This window comes from Thamnophis sirtalis, unplaced genomic scaffold (genome assembly GCF_051295495.1).
Source record: "Thamnophis sirtalis isolate CommonGarterSnake01/CBP01778 unplaced genomic scaffold, rThaSir2_p1.2 scaffold_13, whole genome shotgun sequence".
Taxonomy (NCBI): domain Eukaryota; kingdom Metazoa; phylum Chordata; class Lepidosauria; order Squamata; family Natricidae; genus Thamnophis; species Thamnophis sirtalis.
The window spans coordinates 38,740,795-38,759,879 of NW_028261393.1; the positions used below are offsets into that span (position 1 = coordinate 38,740,795).

Here is a 19,085-nt window from a genome sequence, read left to right on the forward strand (position 1 = left end):
AAAGCAAAGGATCAGCCAATGCAGGATAGGATGTTGGAGATCTTATGGCAGCTCAATTTCTTACCAGAGCTCAGGGATGTGAGATAGATAGGAATAGGAATGGAATGCTATGGAATGGAATAGAATAGAATAGAATAGAACAGAGGAAAGAAGAATAGAATAGAATAGAATAGAGGAAAGAATAGAATAGAATAGAAGAAAGAACAGAATAGAATAGAGGAAATAATAGAATAGAATAGAGGAAATAATAGAATAGAATAAAGAAGAATAGAATAGAATAATGAATAGAATGGAAATGAAAAGAATAGAATAGAATAGAATAGAATAGAATAGAGGAAAGAAGAATAGAATAGAACAGAATCCTTTATTGGCCAAGTGTGATTGGACACACAAGGAATTTGTCTTTGGTGCAGATGTTCTCAATGTACATAAAAAGACAAGATACATTCATCAAGAATCCTAAGGTACAACACTTAATGACAGTCATAGGATACAAATAAGCAATCAGGAAGCAATCAATATCTATATAAATCGTAAGGATACAAGCAACAAAGTTACAGTCCTGCAGTCATAAATGGGATGAGATAGGTGATAAAAACGATGACTAATAGTAATAGTAACACAGCCTTAGTGAATAGTTTGACAGTGGTGAGGGAATTATTTGTTTAGCAGAGTGATGTGTTCGGGAAAAAACTGTGTCTAGTTGTCTTGGTGTGCAGTGCTCTATAGTGTTGTTTTGATCTCAGGAAACAGAGCAATGTCACTGCAGAAACCAACATTTGGTCTACTGGTGAAGGCACCAGGCTAGCAACCAGGAGACAGTGAGTTCTAGTCCTCCCTTGGCATGAAAAGGCCAACTGGTTGACTTTGGCAAGTCATGGCCTTTCAGCCCAGCCCACCTCACCGAGTTATTATTGGGGTGGGTGGGGATTGTATATGTTCATCTTGAGTTATTCATAAAAATAATAAAGATGGGATATAAACAAAATAAAATAAACTTCCATAGAGACAAATCTCAAGAATCAGAGCTGAGTGTGGTTTTATACCAACCCAAAGATTAACAAGTGAATCAGAAGCAACATTCATTGAGTAAGTCTGGCCTGAAGTTGGAAATGGTTTTCCAATTCAATCTTTCAATCTCTAGGGTTTGTAGCACAGGGGTGTCAAACTCACATCATCACGGAGGCATCACGTGATGTATCAGAACTTTCCCCCCTTCGCTAAACCGGGGGTAGGCATGGCCAATGCGTTATGCATCTGGCCTGTAGGCCAGGAGTTTTGACAGTCCTGTTATAGCATGAGTAGGGCATGACTGTTCTCCTGAGTCTTGCCTCTTTCTCTGAGGAGCCACATTTCATATCTATGATCTACTTGCTGGGTACCAAAAGGCAAGAGCAGAATTCCAAAGTCAAATTCTGTTCCAGTTCAAAGTCTGACTCATCAAACAGGCTCATAACCCTCAGATATTAATTATAGCAACTCAAATTTGTAGTGGTGGATGCAAATATTTGAACAAATTGACAATGAATGGTGGTTTACCAGTGATGGGATTCAAATAATTTAACAACCGGTTCTCTCCCCTAATGATTTCTTCCAAAAACCAGTTCATCGAACTGCTCAGAAACTTAACAACCAGTTCTCCTGAAGTGGTGCGAATTGGCTGAATCCCACCACTGGTGTTTACGTAGGTTGACCTCATCCTTTTCCTTGAGGAAAAGTTTCAGGACATCCTTCAAAGAAAAGATTGAAAGCAACAGCTCTCTCCATTATTGCTTGTACAAGGACAATCTGCAAATTAAAATCAAACATGGACAATTCATAGAGCTCGTAGTGAACAGTAGACTTCCTCTCCGTTTTCTGTTATGCTTGACCCGATTTCTATCCTTGCTAGCCAGCATCACTCATGCCCACCTTGGCTGAAAATTATAGGAATTAAAATCCAGCATCTGGAGGTCCAAAATTTAGAAATCCAGGTTTTCCCACTTTCGGGTTTCTCAATTAATGCTTAAGTTTTCATCTTACAGCAGTGAAATCCAGACATGGATTACACTTCATGGCTTGGATGAATGTCTGTAGAAGTCCACGGGGGTGCTCTGCTTTGAGTTAGGAGTCTTAGATCCCTTCAGATATTCTCCAGTGCTGTGTTCCAGGCCAGTAGCAGTCTCAACTGTGATTGGCTGCAGTGCCTATCTGTCCCTCGCCTCCTGCGGCCACTGCCTGGACAGTCATTTTATCCTGGGTTGCTGATCTCCTATGTTTTAGGCTGGTCAGCAGTTGCCATTTTTAAATATCTTAGCAATGGCCCATTAAGTATCCTCACTGGCATTGGTCCACCTACCTTCTCTAGAACCTCCCATTCTCACATTCCAGGAGAGGTATTTTGTCTCATTCAACCGAGATACCAGGAGACCTCCTCCCATTATGCCAACGGAGGCCATGCTGCCTGCTAACCACGATTTAAACTATTTATTCTGGTGCAAGCTCACACTGGGTTACTCTTCTCACCAACTCTCTAGTCACTCTAGCCCTCTCTCTAGACTGGAACCATAACCAGTGGTGAAATTCAATTTTTTTTACTACCGGTTCTGTGGTGTTTATGGTGGGCGTGGCCATTCCCACCCCACTCTTGGGACCAGCCAGCGGTGGCATTTGCCTGTTCTTTGAACTCCTCAAAATCTCCGCTATCGGTTCTCCAAACTACTCAATCTTTTTTGCTACCGGTTCTCCAGAACCTGCTGGATTTCACCCTTGCCCATAACCTGTCAGAGTTTTGGTAGCGTGACTGTTATTATGAGATATACCCAGGAGCACAAACACAGCTCACAGAGCCTTAAGACAATTAAGAGTGGTTTATAGATAACAGAAATATATATAGACATCCACGTGGTTAAATCCCTTTCCATTCACTACAGACACAAGTAAAGAAAATGAAATACATGATGAGAGAGAGAGAAACGCCCTCTAATAACCACCTATATATAGACTTGTGTGGACCTCCCGTCAGAGTATTAAAAGGGTTATCCTATAGCTGCCTCATTGCATCAGCCTTGCCTTATAATTGCATCAGCTTACGGATTACAGCTTACAACCTTTCATCAGCTGGCAGCTATTAAATCCTCAGTACCTTGACAGCATCCTTTGAGTTTCTGCCCAGACGGAGCAAAGCGTACCACCCCACGCCCACAGCCTCTCCCTTAATTTTTTTTTTTTTTTGACATCTTTAAGTTGCTGTGTAGAAGTCCTCCTGCTTTGCTCCTGAGAAGCTGAACTATTTATTCTTCCTGGCTATCAGCCAAGTTATCCTGGATTTGGAGTGGCTTGCAGGAAGAATGGCTGCCTTGATTGTGGAAGCATCAGAGCCATAAAGGGAAAAAAGAAAGCAGAAAGGGCTGCATTGGTATCAAAAGAGGGGGGGGGGGAGGCTGTGGAGGCATCCATGGGCAAACATCTGCAAAGCAAAGAGGCAGGAATTGGTAAGCAGACAAAGCCCCCAGGGGGAAAAAGCAGGAAGGGGAGGAGCCCTGCAGCTGTTGTCTTCTATTGCCCCTACCAGAACCGATGAAGCTTCTTGGATGAGAAGCAAAACTTTTTCTTCCGCAAGGAAAAAAAAACACCCCAGTTGCCTTTTGAGGCAGCCCCACAGCTCTTGTGGGGGGCTACAGCCCAGGCGTTTGGCAATCCTCTCCCCTCCAGAGGTGGGTTGCTGCCGGTATGGCCCAGTACAGCCGTACCCGTAGTGGCCCAGAGCAGCTGAGAGCGTACTGGAATGGTGGCTCTTTTGGCCTGCCTGCCCGCCCGCACTCTATACCTGTTTCTTTGGCAAACGGCAGAGTGCGCACGCACAGCGTGTGGTGCCTGCGCAAGCCCCAACAATCAGCTGGTTGTCGCAGGGGCGGTGGATTGCGCATGCGTGCACAGTGCAAGTCAGGCGTGTGCGCGAACAGAACATGCGAGCGCATTATCAGCGTGACAGTAAGAGCAACCCACCACTGCTCCCCTCCCTCTTTTATCTCAGTTTTTGATTTCTGGAGTTCGAATCCTGCTTTCTACTCAGTTTGAGCATTCCCAAATTATTGCTGGATGAAATGTCCCCTGAAAATTCAGCCTACTGTTGATTTTTTTTCTCCCCTGTTTTCTTTTGCATTGAAGCCATCAATGGATTCCTCTTTGGAAATTTACCCCTTCTGGAGATGTGCAAAGGAGATACCGTATCCTGGCACCTGCTGGGCTTTGGCAGTGAAACCGACATTCATGGGGTTGTTTTCCAAGGAAACACCATTCTGAGGAATGGGATGAGGCGAGATACAGCCAGTCTCTTCCCTCACACCTTCGTCACAGCCCTCATGCAGCCTGATAACCAAGGTAAAGGCATAACTCAGTGCCCCCCTTCCCTCTCTCGGGACTGAGAAACTGACATGGCCCTTCACAGCGTGGGGAATCACAGCTCCCCATATTGTCCCGCACTTTTGGCCAGACTGACTGGGCTTTCCAGAGGCTTTAGAACCGTGATGGCAAACCCATGGCACGCATGCCACAGGTGGCACATGGAGCCATTTGTCAGGGCACGTGAGGCGTTGCGGTTTCTCCTGTGGCTTCTTCCCCAGACCCCCAAAACTTTAACCTTAGACTGCCTCCTGTTGACCTCACCCCATTCCTAAGAGGTCTGTCAGGGGAGTGCATAAGCGCACTAATATGCCTACCATCCCTGTCCCCACTTACTCGTATCCATAAATACTACTACCCCCATCCCCAGTCCCTGGAAATGTTTAAGCGTTTTGTTTTATTTCTTTAAACCGGAAGATGCACACCTGTGATGTTCCAAAAAAAATGTTGGCCTGTTGCCAGATCTGAGAGAACTTCGATCTGCCTTTCCCAAAGTTGGTAGAGAAGCTTCAAGAGTGTCTTTGCTCCCATCCTGATTCCGGGCATCTTCTCATTAGCTTCGTTTGCCTCCTTCCAGGCACTTTTGGTGTTTACTGTCAGACTAGCAACCACTATCAGAATGGAATGAGAGGCAGATACTCTGTTCGGCAGTGTGGGGAAAAGGCCTATTTTCCAAACCGACAATATGGGACCGTGAGGACCTTTTACATCATGGCGGAGGAGACGGAGTGGGACTACGCTCCAGACCGCAGCTGGGAGTCGGAAAGGCACAACAGCTCAGGAGAGGAAAGGTATCAGTGCTGCTTCGGAGACAGCTCCGCTTCCGGGGATTTGTTTCTGGGAAATGGGATGTAGTCAATCGTGTTGTTTTGGGGGGGATTCTCTTGAAAGATGTTTAAATCAATTAGACTTACAGGCCAGAAATTTAAAAGAGAGATAGGATAATGGGGAATGATCCTGAGGAAGGTAAGGAAGCTGATTAGTGGGATGAGAAGAAGCCCTAGAAAATTAGTCTAGAGAAGAGCCAATAAGGAGTTGAAGCAGTGGTGAAAATCAAATTTTTTTTTTACTATCGCTTCTGTGGGGGTGGCTTGGTGGGCATGGCATGGTGGGCGTGAAATGGCATGGTGGGCGTGACTTGGTGGGTGTGGCAGGGGAAGGATATTGCCAAATCTCCATTCCCTCCCCATTCTGGGGCCAGCCAGAGGTGGCATTTGCCAGTTCTCCAAACTACTCAAAGTTTTCGCTCCAGAACCTGTCAGGACCTGCTGAATTTCACCCCCGAGCTGAAGGACTTTTCTCAGAGGAGACCAAGTGCTGTTCTCTGTGGTCTCACACTGGAGGTTCCTCACTTACTGGAGGATTAAGTGTTAGCAATAGCAATAGCAATAGCAGTAGACTTATATACCGCTTCATAGGCCTTACAGGCCTCTCTAAGCGGTTTACAGAGAGTCAGCATATTGCCCCCAACAATCTGGGTCCTCATTTTACCCACCTCGGAAGGATGGAAGGCTGAGTCAACCCTGAGCCGGTGAGATTTGAACCGCTGACCTGCTGATCTAGCAGTAGCCTGCAGTGCTGCATTTAACCACTGCGCCACCTTGGCTCGTGTTGCCTGAATATCAGCAAAAGCTTATGGACAGCTCAGAGAAGTGAGCAATTATGTAGTGGTTCTAGCAGAGTAACAGGAAGGGACCTTGGAGGTCTTCTCATCCAACCACCCCCACTCAAGCATGAGACTCTGTACTATTGTAGACATATGGCTGTCCAAACTCTTCTTAAGAGCCTCCAGTAATGGAGCACCCACAACCTCTGGAGGTAACCCGTTTCACTGATTGATTGTTCTTGCTGTAAGGAAATTTCTCCTTGGTTGTAGGTTGCTTCTCTCCTTAATTAGTTTCCATCTGTTGAAATTCCCCAGGCCACGTCAGGACTCAAAAATCATACGTAAGGTTCACAGAAATATTTTTGAACTTTTTTTACATCTGTCTGATTTCCTTACCGGCTTTTGCTGTCAGCCTGGTCCAGATCAGTTAAAGCCAGGTTTCCATGAGTTAAATCTGCCCAAAGCAATGAATGATAAGCCTGGTACACACCCTTGTAAGTTGTTCATTTGTGCTAACCATGCATCTTCATGCGAAAAAGGAATTTTGAAATTCACAGGCATGGCGACATATTCCTCAACCGTGAGAATGGACGACTGGGCTCCCGATACAAGAAAGTTGTTTATAGGGAATATACAGACGGGACATTCAAGACCCCGAAGAACAGAACAGATGCTGAGCAACATCTGGGGATACTAGGTAGCCCACTGAAACCTTCTGGTGTGACTTTCATTCCAGCTAGTAGAATTTTAAACTCTTTCTGGCATTGTTTTCAAGAGTGCGTCTTTTTCATACACTCCTGGGATAAGATTTGCAGCTTCTCAACTAAGAGATTTCCATCCCAGGAATGGAAGATTGTCTTTTAAATATGGATAAGGTGAACAACCATTGGCCCAGGATGGAATAAGGACTCCTGCCCTGGGCAACCCCACATGGCTTTTGGCTGGGCGGTGGGGGGGAGATCATTTGGATGGGGGGAAGGCCCTCAAGATAGTCCTTGGCCTGCAACCATTCATACAGCATCTACAGCAATGATGGGAACCTTTTTGGCACCAAGTGCTAAAAAGGAAGCATGCACACGCTCGTCTGGGCCACAACCAGGAGGAGGAGCTTCCTAGGAGGCATGCGCATGCCAGAAAATGTACTTCGGATTTCTGGAGTGCACATGTGTGCCGGCCAGCAAATCTTCCGGTTGCTTCTATGCATGTGCACACTGATCATCTGGTGTGTGCACATGCATGCCAGAAACCCAGAAGAGGAACGGGCAACGCCAGGTGACATGGGTCCACATGCCACTTTGTGCACGCCTGCCCTAGGTTCCCCATCAAGGATCTACAGTGTTCAAAGTTACGATGGCATGAAAGAAATTGTGGTTCCCGACGGGTCCTTGGAGTTCCGGCAAAGTCCAGTAGCCCTGCAGCCACAGGACTGCGATCTGGGCCCTCAGCGGCTGGTTTGCACTTCTGACTGACTGCAGCGTCCTACAATCCCATGGTGGCTATTTGCAATCTTTCCTTCTGACTTTCCCAGAAAATGAAAGGGGAAGCCACCATCCGAGTCTCAAGTCACTGGGATAAGGCGCTCTCCCCGCCCCCTCCCAGCCCCCCAGTGTTTCTGCACCTGTGCCGTGCCTGTTCCCGGCTTGGACCACCTTTGTGACAGAAGTTCTTCCGGTCCCAATTGCCATCGCAAGTCAAGGACAGGTCATCCTCATTTGCCCTAAGAAAGCACTTCAGCTTATTTATTTGTTTTTATTCATTTCATTCATTTATTTAGTTTGACACTCATGTACAAGATAACAGGAATAAGGATAAACATGAATAAGAACACAGGAAATGGATACAAATAAATGGGGACATTAGGACAGGGACGGTAAGCATGCATGCCCCTTACTGACCTCTTAGGAATGGGGTGAGGTCAACAGTAGAGAGTCTAAGGTTAAAGTTTTGGGGATTTGGGGAAGAAACCACAGAATCAGGTAGGGCATCCCAGATGTTGACCACTTTGTTGCTGAAGTCGTATTTTTTGCAATCGGGTTTGTAACTTTTGTGGGTTCGTGTATTATTGCTTTTTGCCTGCCTTTCCAAAACTCCAAGAGCTTCTGCATTGACCTCATGCCTGGGGAAAGTTAAGCATGTCGGAGTGGGCAGAGAAGTGTCCATAAAACAATTTTTGGTCAGCACATCGGATCCTTTAGAGACGTCCCTACAAGCTTCGGGGAAGTGTGATGGACAACAGGTCTTTCTGGATTTTCTGGCACTGCTCATCAAAGCCTGGGAAGGCTAGTGTCCTAGGGCTTCAAGGGACTTTGAAGGTCTTCTAATCCAACACTCTGCCCTAGGCAAGAGTCCTTATACCATTCTGGACAAATGATTGTCTAATCTTTTCTTGAAAACCTTCAGGGGTGGAGCATCCACAACACTTGAGAAGGAAATTTATCCATTGATTCATCGTTCTCCCTAATTTCTCCTTAATTCCAGGTTGAATCTTCCTCCGATAAGCTTCCATCTCTTGCTTCTGGCCCTGCCTTCAGGTGCTTTGGAGAGTAAACCGATGCCTTGAGCTGGTCAGGAAGCCATGGGGTCCAGGAGAACTAAGCAAAACGCTGGCTCCTTCCCTCGGAAGCCAAGTGGTTATGTTGCTCTATGAAGCTGCTTGGAGGGGGCTACACATTGCTGTTCACCAGGAAAAAAAACCACTGAAATTTTGCAACCCCCCTGTCAGCCTCTGCTTCGCTTGCTTGCTATTGGCTGCCATAGAAACGGGGAGGGCGACGGCATGGTATTGGGGAAGGGAACTCTGTGGTACTGGAGGAGTTATGTAGAAGGGAGTTTTGTTCTCACCATCTTCTGCGCATGCTGATGGCTGATGTTTGGACTTGGTTAAGGCCAATCATCTCGCATACCAACCTGATGAGGCCTTTTGAAGATGCACCCCACATGACGCCTTAGGGAGTTGCAGATTGGACACTGGGCTGGGGTAACTGGAGGGAGGGGGCTGGGTAATCATTTGACATGCACTTGTTCGTGCCTTTTTGGCTCAGATCTTGCTTTCCTTTTTGCTGCTTTCAAATCTAGTAAAAGTACTTTATCTCTATTCAAATAGAATTGAGGTTTTTGTTTCTTGGATTCTGAAGGAGGCATGCCTGACACCCCCAGCCACTCTTCTTTTGCTTTATCCTTTCTGCCTCCAGGTCCCTTTATTTGGGCAGAAGTGGGAGATGTGCTGAATATAGTTTTTAGGAACAATGCCACGCGGCCTTACTCCATTCATGCCCATGGAGTCCTGGAAAAGAACCACAGGGACTCTAACACAGCAGTGCCAGGTGAGTCTTGCCGACATTTTCTTGGCAATCTATACGCCTGAGTTTTGTTTCTTCATTTACGTACTGTTGTGTTGGTGTGTCTGTGTAGCAAAAAGTCCACAACTGCGTCATCTGCCCTAAAATGAGGACAACCTTGCCTAAGAATTTTCAATGCTGTCCTAAAAAGGCAGAAATATTTAAATAAATTTATATTTAAATAAATACAGAACACAGTCAAAACGGGGTTTTTGAGCAACAGCTAAAAAGAACATTATTGTATAAGCAAAACCAACACACTCCAATCAGATTTTAGATGCACAATAGCAGAGAACAATATTCTTAACCAGTCAACTAGGTAGTGCTATGCTGGTAGAAGCATAAAATATAAATTTGGTTTGTGAAAGTTAGCAAAGATCAGAGAAGAACACAGGCAGACTATTGTTCCAATAAAAGTGTTATTGTTGAATCAACAATGGGACAAAGGCAGTCCTGGATATTAACCGATGCCCTGTAGTAATTTAAATCTCCGTATAGTAATTTAGGTCTGCTGATAAACATATTAGTTTTCTAATTGCTTGTGCTCTTTTGTAGCTTGGTGTTCATGAGGAAGGCAACCTCATAAACACCAGGGGCAGCCTACAATCTGCCTTTATATCTGAAGGCCTGAATTTTCAGATGCAAAATCCCCTGTTGCTAAAGTTCTTAACAAAAGTGTTGAAATTTCTCTCTCCTAGGAGGAATTGTAACCTATCAATGGGATGTTCCCGAAAGATCTGGTCCAGGACCAAACGATTCAGCCTGTGTGAGTTGGATCTACTATTCCACAGTGGATCGTGTCAAGGTGTGTGTTTTTCAGTTCCTTCGTTGATGATGTCCTCTCCCAACGCGGGAAGGAGCTTCCCAAGGAAATGTTAGTGGTCAAGGTGGAGACTAGCAATGGCTGAAACCGACACCAAAGTTAATGACCTTTTAGGCTTCCTCCGCTTGAGTAGAGTTCACTTTTTGAGTAAAATAAGAATTGTATGTCACAGGATGGGGGGGGGGGAAGCATCAGAATTTTAGAGACGCTTAGGAGGGGCATGGCCAAAAAAAGTTTGGGAACCACCAAAGTTTAAGGCCTTGCCTGATGCAGCTGGATGTGCTCTGTGATGGTGTGTTAATAAAAAGTGTGTAGAGTTCTAGCAAATGTACGCAAAGAGTTTTTGCTGTCTCCTTTTCTGGCAGGATTTGTACAGTGGCCTCGTTGGGCCCCTGAAAGTTTGTCGTAAAGGGAGCCTGGATTCTAACGGGAGGAGGAAAGGCGTGAGCAAGGAATTTGCCCTCCTCTTTTTGGTTTTTGATGAAAATCAGTCTTGGTACCTTGAGGAGAACATGAAGATTTATATCCAAGGGGATTGGAACCGTTCCCACCAGCAGGACGAAGAATTTATGGAAAGCAACAAAATGCATGGTTTGTAGATCTCTTTTCCTTTTTTTTGTATTAGGAGCGATGATGCCTTTGCACGTTGCAAAAAGAAATGGGACTCTCTTTCTGAAAAACACATTTCTAAAAAAAAAAAAAAAGATTGTTCCACGTGCACATTGTGCTTGAGAGTGGTGGAGTGCCAGTATGGATACAAATTTAATTTCCTTAGGAAGAGATCATTAGATAGAGGTTTTGTCATAAAAAAGTCATTTTCAATAGAAGAAAATATCTGTAGTTCAGGGTTGAACTGTGGATTCCTTGATGGTCTCTCAGCCTGGTTACTCATTGCAGACATTTCATTACCCTAGTACCACAATGGTTAACCTATGGCACGCGTGTCACATGTGGGACGCAGGGCCCTCTCTGTGGGCGTGCGAGCCATCGCCCTAGTTCAGCTCCACCGTGCATGAGCATGCACCTCCTGCCAGCCAGCTGGTCGTCGGATCTCTGCCATGCATGATCATAAGTTGAGGATTACTTGTATATATTTTTTGGTCTATATCATTTATGATAGCCTCTAAATTCTTCATCAGGCAAGATATGACAGAGGATGAGACGGAGAAGAAGCCAAAACTCCAAAACGTTTCAGCAAAGTGAAGTGCAGTTCAAAGTCCTCCATTGGGGTGGAGATTTGTTAAAATATTCATGACTGGGAGAGACATGGGAACAAGGTCAGCCAATGAATAGGCAAAGCAACTAAGTCAGCCAGTGGGAGCTTAAAGAGATCCGAGTCTGTGCAGAGAATTGAAATGGAAACTTAAGCAGTCTGCTGCTCTGAGAAGTAAACTAGCAGTCTGTCTGGGCTTGTCTGCTGAAATGAAACTAACTACGTTTGGCTGTAACTCTCCTGCCTTGTGTTTGCTTGGAAGAACCACCTGTTGGTATTATACATTTATTCACCTCTTCTTATGCATATAAAGAAGTTAATGAGTTCTGCTGCATCAGTTATCTGTGTGTGCTTTCTGGATTTGAATTTATGCAACAAACTCTTACAAGATTGTAGGCTGGCCCCATTGTTTGTGGTGGGTGTGATCGAGTCAGAGGCAGGGAGAAGAATTGCTGACAGTTTTGCAAAGATAAAATTGATCTGACCCTGAGGAGAAATGCAAAGGCTCACTTTGGAAGGGTGAGTGGTTCTTCACGAGACAAAAGTCCTGCCGTTATTCACCAGATATCTCTTCTTTCCTTAGCAATCAATGGTAAAGTATATGCAAACTTGCCCGGGCTGGAGATGTGTGAAGGAGACTGGGTGAACTGGTATCTGCTGGGAATGGGCCAGGAGATTGACGTGCACACCGTTCACTTCCATGCAGAGACATTCACCTACCGGGTGAGACTCTCCCCAAACTAATGCAGAGGATCCCCCCCCCCCCACTTTAAAGGACAAATCTAGAGAAAGAGTCTGGGAATGTTCTGGCCTAGGCTTCCGGAGAAAGCCTAAATCACAATCTTAATCCCCAAAACCTTCTTTTATTTATGCGGCTGGAAATTATGGTCATTCAGAGCCTGCAAGGCTTTACAAACAGTCTGTGTGTCAATTCTGACAGTTGCCATGGTGAGAGAAAGGGGGGGGAGCGCATTCCACCTATACTTTCGGCTAGAGTCAGATCTCAGATTACCACAGCAGGCTTGGGAGGGGTGCACCTCATTGGGGAATGTGATTTATGACACAGACTGAAGGGAGGGAAGGAACAGGGGTAAAGTTCAGCTATTATTCAAATAAGGTCTTGCCAAAATAAATGCTCCTAATAAGTGACTAATTTTCTTTTGAAACTCAAGAACCAATTAGGGCATTTTTTGGAAACCTGACACTCTGAAGGTTCTGGCAGAAGTCTGCTCGAGTTGCCACAGTCTTTCAGGGGAATGTTGATAAACACCCACCTTATCTCCCTTGGAAGGCTGCCAGAGACCTAATTGCCAAATGCAGAGCAAGGCCAAACTCAGGACAGAGTCAAACAGAACTTTTCAAAGCTTGAACCGACCAGATGAACTAATTGCTTCGTACAAAGGCTCACATCCCATTTGCACCTTCTTTTTGTCTTATGGGAAAGGCCACTCATCTCCAAGCCTTACTCCCAAGTCGACCCTGTTTTCTTAATTGTTCTTGCCTTCTCGCAGCTCTGTGCATGAGCACACTGGGAACAGGCTCTTCTGCCTCGCTGATGTAAGACTTTGGAGGCAGCAAATAACTACCAGATGGCCTTGGTCCCCTCTCTGCCCCCGATGGAGAGCCCTTCTTCGAGCCTTCCCCAGACTCCAGGATTGGCCCATGTTCCCCCCCAGCCTCCTCACTGTTTGAATCTGCAGCCAGCTCTGCTGGCTGCTGGCGGGCCACAACAGGGGGCTCCTGTCTTGCATTTAGTTAGTTTGTGTGTCCCAAGTTGGCAGGTTGGTTTATTTCCTCTCCCTGGGTCTCCCCAAGCCAACTAAGTTGAGCAAACTTATAAAATGCCTAACTCTCCACCATGGAATTGGTAGTAGCTAAACATTATCCTCTGGCAATCACCCCTGTTTTAGGTTTTCACTCATTGTCCTTCTATTTTGTGTGTCAGAATGGCAAGAGTTACCGGGCTGATGTGGTGGATCTCTTCCCTGGGACCTTTGAGATGGTGGAAATGCAGGTTGGCAATCCTGGCACATGGCTTCTTCACTGCCATGTGGCTGACCATATCCATGCTGGCATGGAGACGCTTTTCACAATCCTACCGCGCCAAGGTAAGAAGAAAGCTCGTGGTGCAAGTAGGGCTCAATCTGTTTGGGGAGTTGTGCCCATCAAAATCATTCAGTGGCTCCAAGGCATATCCAACCCTCTTGGAAATCAAGGACAAAATTCCAGAACTACCCTGTTTCCCTGAAAATAAGACCTCCCCAGATAATAAGCCCAATCAGGCTTTTGAGAACATCTGCTAAAATAAGCCCTCCCCCCAAAATAAGCCCTCCCTTAAAATATTTAAACACATGCGCAGCTGGTTCCCAGCATTTCCTGGAGGTGAAAGAGGGGGAGAAACATACCCCATGTGCCCCATATGCACTTACCATCTCCACGTAATGGCCTCACGGAGGCCGCTCCCACAAATCCTAGCTACCGTGCCCCTTCTCTTAGTGGTGGCCGCAAAAACAGCAGCAGGCCCAGCGACATTAGGGCTGGCAAGAATGTGCCAGAAACAGAGACAGAACTTATGGCCCTCTCTGGATCAGCTGATCCACAGGCCACGGGCCAAGGTTAAGGGGCCTCCTGCACCTCAAAAATAATAAGACCTTCCTGAAAATAAGGCCAAGTGCTTATTTCGGGGGCCAAAAGAAAATAAGGCCCTGTCCTATTTTGGGGGAAAATGGTAGGAAAGCTTCAGGATAAGCTATGGATCAGTAGAGAACAGCAGCTGGAAGGACCAGAAAAGCTAATGGTGTAGCAGATGTGCTCACTTAGCGGTGAACTGTGAAGAATGTAGATAATTGGGAATCAGGGTCTGGACTTCTCTAAAGAAGCCATTCAAAAGTTCAAATGTGGTCGCTAATCCAGCAGTCCCAAGGAGCTCTGGGGATGGGCACATAGGCCTGTTTGCTTGAAACAGGGCTGAACATCGTGATGCTAAGGGAAAAGAAGATCTGGATGTATTCCTCTTTGTAAAAGCTCCTTGTGCTGCTTTGGGTGTCCTCCATCTCCCTCTGGGCTTCGCAAAACAGTCCTGATTCTGCCATATTTTTTTTTCAGATGCAGAAAATTGCAGATACCATACATTCAAAATTACAGGTACTGTGTTTTCTTTCCATATTTTTCAGATATCTTTAATGAAAAGAAGGACCAGGGGTGACATGATAGCAGTGTTCTAATCTCTCAGGGGCTGCCACAAAGAAGAGAGAGTCAAACTATTCTCCAAAGCACCTGAGCGCAGAACAAGAGGCAATGGGTGGAAACTAATCAAGGAGAGAAGCAACCTAGAACCAGGGGTGGGATTCAAAATTTTTAGCAACCAGTTCTCTGCCTGGTTGCTGGGTGGGCGTGGCTATGGTGGGCATGGCCTACTCAGTCTCCTGCACTATGGGGGGGGGGTTCCGTCCTCCCCAGGCTCTGGAGGCTTTCCTCGGGCCTCCAGGAGGGTGAAAATGGCCTCCCCCAGGCTCTGGAGGCCAGAAACAGGCCTGTTTCTGGACTTCCGGAAGGCCCATTTTTCGCCCTCCCAGAGTCTCTGCATGGGCCCTGCACTTACCTGACAGCCAAAATGGGCTGTGTGGAGACTCCTGGGAGGGGTGGGGGTGAATGGGCAGGGCCAGCCAGTCCTTGCAACTACCGGTTTGGCGAACCTGATGTAAAATTAGCATCTGTTTCAACCGAACCAGTCCAAGCCAGCTGAATCCCACCCCTGCCTAGAAATAAGGAGAAATTTCCTGACAGTGAGAACAATTAATCAGTGTGACAACTTGTCTCCAGAAGTTGTGAATGCTCCAACCCTGGAGGTTTTAAAGAAGATGTTGGATAACCATTTGTTTGAAATGGTATAAGGTTTCCTGCCTAAGCAGGGGGTTGGACTAGAAGACCTCCAAGGTCCCTTCCGACTCTGTTATTCTGTTTATCTCTTTCAGATAGCATGATTGATAGAGATATTCCAAGTTTGAAATCTTTTCTCACTCCCATTGTTCTTGTCCTGTGGTCCCAAATAGTCACCCTCTGGAAGTGTCCTGAAATATTGCTAATCTCTTACAAATCAGGAGTCCAACTTGGCACAACCTCCAGCAATTTTCCTCTATCTTCTGGAAATTCTCTTCTGAATATTACCTGGTGAACCCTTATTTAATCATAGTTTATGCTAGCAAGGTTGCCTCTTACCCATGGTTTTCAGATTTTGGTTTAGGTGAAACTGCTGGGACGCCACTATGGCATTTTGCCTGAAGTGTAGTTAAACATCATGCTCAACCATGCTGTACTTGAATCCTACACAAACAAGCTAGCTCAGTCCTTGGCTTTGGTTTGCCAATTTCAGGAAAACCAAGGACTAGTGTAACGTATGAATCCAGGTGTCAAATGTCCTAACGATGCCCTAATTATCAAGTCAAGGTTTTAGTACAAAACCAGTGATTTATTGGGTGATCCATTAGGCAATATCTGTTCGCAGTCAAGCCTGTGCTTTGTTTGATTTTTCTTCTGAACTTTACCCCGTTCCTTCCCTCCCCTCAGTCTGTGTCATGATCACATTCCCCTGTAAGAGACACCCCTCCCAAGCCAGCTGCAGTAATCTGAGATCCAACTTCAGCCGACAGTATGCGTGGAATGTACTTCCTCCTCCTTCTACCATGACGCGGGAGAGTTGACGCCAGGTTTAAGCTCAAGAATGACACAACTGGAAGAGATTCTGTTCAGTCAACTTGGCACAATCCCCAATTCTAAATGATTTCACGGGATTTCCAGTTTAGCCCTGTTCCTCATTTAGTTTTCCAATCGTAGAGAGTTTTTTTTAATTTACTTGAATTATTGCTATTACACGATTATCGCTGTTGTTCTCCAGTTTTCAATGGCTTAGGTTATTGAATTCCTCTTGGTCTGTAGTTTGACTTTTCCACAATTTCTTTGACTTCCAGCAGAAACTGCCGAAGAGGCACCTGTGGGTCCTTCTGAAGAGGAGCATGTGGAAGCTTCTGAAGAGAAAATCTCCCATGAGATCGTTTTGTTTGGCTCAAGGCTAGTCCAGGGACATGTAGAAGCAGCCATTGTGACTCTTGCTGTTGCTGGAGTGGTGCTCTTCATCACGGCCAGTGTTCTTCTTGGTGTGATCGTCCACCTCAAGAGACAAAGGAGGTTGAGACGCAACAAGCGGTCTATATTGGATGAAAGCTTCAAACTGATGCGTAGTCAAAAGCACGACCTTTAGCAAAGAACGGAATAGGCCTTGGGAGTTTCTAAGCCAGGCAGTAGTAAAAATAGCCCAGAATAGGATTCAGCAATCATTTTCTGAAAATTCACTAAGAAATTTTACTCGTAAGTCCTTCTGCCTATGATATCCACTCTACATTTTAAGGTTTCCGGTATCCCAAGCCTCAGATTGATTCCCAGCAGTGATGAAATTCAATTTTTGATTTACTACCGGTTCTGTGGGCGTGGCTTGGTGGGCATGGCAGGGGAAGGATACTGCCAAATTCCCATTCCCTCCCCACTCCAGGGGAAGGATACCGCAAAATCCTCATTCCCTCCCCACTCCAGGGGAAGGATACTGCCAAATCCACATTCCCTCCCGATCAGCTTGGACTCAGGAGGCAGAGAATAGATGGGGGTGGGGCCAGTCAGAGGTGGGATTTGCCACTTCTCCAAACTACTCAAAATTTCTGCTACCGGTTCTCCAGAACCGGTCAGAACCTCCTGAATTTCACCCCCGATTCCCAGATCCTTATTCCCTGAAAGACAGGACAGGTAACCTCAGGTAGAGTCCTCAAGAGTTATGGTCAGTCAATACACTGGATAAATAAATAAGTAAATAAATCCAGACTGGATACTCTGTTGAAAATCCTCTGGTCAACAGTTTCCATCCATCTTACATCAGCTTATTCCCTATCTGATGCTACAGTGCAACCTGAGACCTGGATCTCCTGCATGCCTTCATTCTTCAGGCAAGTCACCATTCCATGAGATTAGCCAAGGACAGTTTCTGCCTGTTCAACATGGTTGGGGAGAAGCAACAGGCACAGAGAAGGTTCTTCAAGAGGGCAGGGCAACAAGCATTCCTTTGAAGCAGGTTTCAAACCATGGATTGTGGAATTCCCTTGCTTTGAGCTCCTTTCATGCCTCAGCAGCCCTTCTTTCAGGAGAACTCCTGGTTAACTCAACCAAAACAAGACTTCCCGCCGAAAAGGCCAACAAGGATAAACTAAACTAAAAGAAGCGGAAGAATCGGGGTTTAGGGATCGTGTTTGTTTCCTAACCTAGGAACTCTCCACCAGAGTTGGGAATGCAACCCATAGGACAGTGATGGTTAACGTTTTTGGTGCCAAGGGCCCAAAGCGCATGCCCGAAACCCCATATGCATGCACCCCCTTGCTCAGTTTTGGCTTCCAGGTTGGTGCAGGTAGCTATCCAGGCCCAAAACCGGGGGGGGGGGAAACATGCATGCGCGCAACCCCTCAAAATGCAATGTGAGCATGCATCCCTCACATGTACCCTGTGCATGCTTGATAGAGACCCAAAGACTAGCTGGCTGGTAGGAGGTGTGCCTGCATGCACGGTGAAGATGGGCTGGGGTGTCCGCAAGAGGGCTCTGCGTGCCACTTGTGGCATGCATGCCATAGGTTCCAATTCACAGCCCTAGGACCATGATGATGAACCTCTCTGCGGGCATGAAAGCCATGGCTTTAGATCAGTTTTACCACGCATGGCATGCGCGCCTCTCTACAACCAGCTGATTTTCAGGTCTCGCCATGCATGCACAAGAGGTGGTGCGCATGCAGGCAATGCACATGCATGTGCAGGTGTGTATGTGTGTGTGTGCAGGCACAGAGGGTGGGGAGCACAGGGGGTTCGGTATGCCCCCCCAGCTCATTTTTGGTCCCAGGGGGTTTCAGGGAGGTCTACTAGGCCCAAAATGGGGTGCAGGGTTGTTGCACGTGCGTGCACAGGGGATGATGCGCAGGGTGTGCTGTGTGCACATTGCATTATGGGTGCGAATGGGCGCTGGTGCACACGCTTTTGGCATGCGACGACCAAAAGGTTATCCATCACTGCCCTGGGATTACTGGCATTGCGGAAAGCGGAGAAAACAATTGTAAATTGTAAAAGTGAGAATAAAGGAAGAATTCTAATTAGACGTTTGTTTAGTAGCGTTGAGATGGCACCATTATGGGCTGGTTCACATCTTCATTGTACAGTTGTTAGATACCTGATCAGAACCTGATTTCCATCCAGATTTCAAGAGCCGAGAGGACACCGTCCCACAACTAAAGGAGTCCTGGACCTCAGCCCAATGCTCAGGTTGAACCATAGACCCGGAGATGCTTAAGGCTTCTGATCCATTCATTTTGGAACTGGATTCACAATAGAAATGGAACCAAATCTTTTCAAGATCAGAATGAAAGGAAAAGGAAACACAAGAGGCAGACTGCAGGGTCTGAGAGGGATGTTCTTAGGCATTCATCCCCGTTTCTGATGCTCAGTCCAGGTTGCCAACTAAATTTGATGAAAGACCCAAGATCTTTATTGAAGATCTTTATCTGGGTAGATGGGGAGAAATTCATTCATTCTTGGTTTTTTTTATAAGAAAAGTCTAACATTTGTTGATTTGCAAATAAGTGACAGAAACAAATTAAGTTTAAAACAACCTTATAGGAGGGCGATGTGGTGGCTCAGTGG

The 19,085-nt window shown here is 46.1% G+C and overlaps 1 protein-coding gene across 2 annotated transcripts in view; it reads left to right on the forward strand.

The window, feature by feature from the left end:
* The window catches only part of HEPH (hephaestin), a 32,986-nt gene extending 14,321 nt beyond the window's left edge, over positions 1 to 18,665 (forward strand). Inside the window, exons 11-20 of one of the 2 annotated variants that reach the window (XM_087728051.1) lie at positions 4,150 to 4,362; positions 4,961 to 5,174; positions 6,547 to 6,686; positions 9,181 to 9,312; positions 10,026 to 10,132; positions 10,516 to 10,741; positions 11,947 to 12,086; positions 13,309 to 13,471; positions 14,469 to 14,507; positions 16,331 to 18,665. In XM_087728051.1, coding sequence (XP_087584177.1) covers positions 4,150 to 4,362; positions 4,961 to 5,174; positions 6,547 to 6,686; positions 9,181 to 9,312; positions 10,026 to 10,132; positions 10,516 to 10,741; positions 11,947 to 12,086; positions 13,309 to 13,471; positions 14,469 to 14,507; positions 16,331 to 16,620 — 1,664 coding nt within the window. In that variant the 3' untranslated portion in view covers positions 16,621 to 18,665. Of the gene's footprint in view, positions 1 to 4,149; positions 4,363 to 4,960; positions 5,175 to 6,546; positions 6,687 to 9,180; positions 9,313 to 10,025; positions 10,133 to 10,515; positions 10,742 to 11,946; positions 12,087 to 13,308; positions 13,522 to 14,468; positions 14,508 to 16,330 lie in introns of both variants that reach the window. The other variant, XM_087728050.1, reaches the window with a different exon arrangement.
* The last annotated feature ends 420 nt before the right edge of the window (positions 18,666 to 19,085 follow it).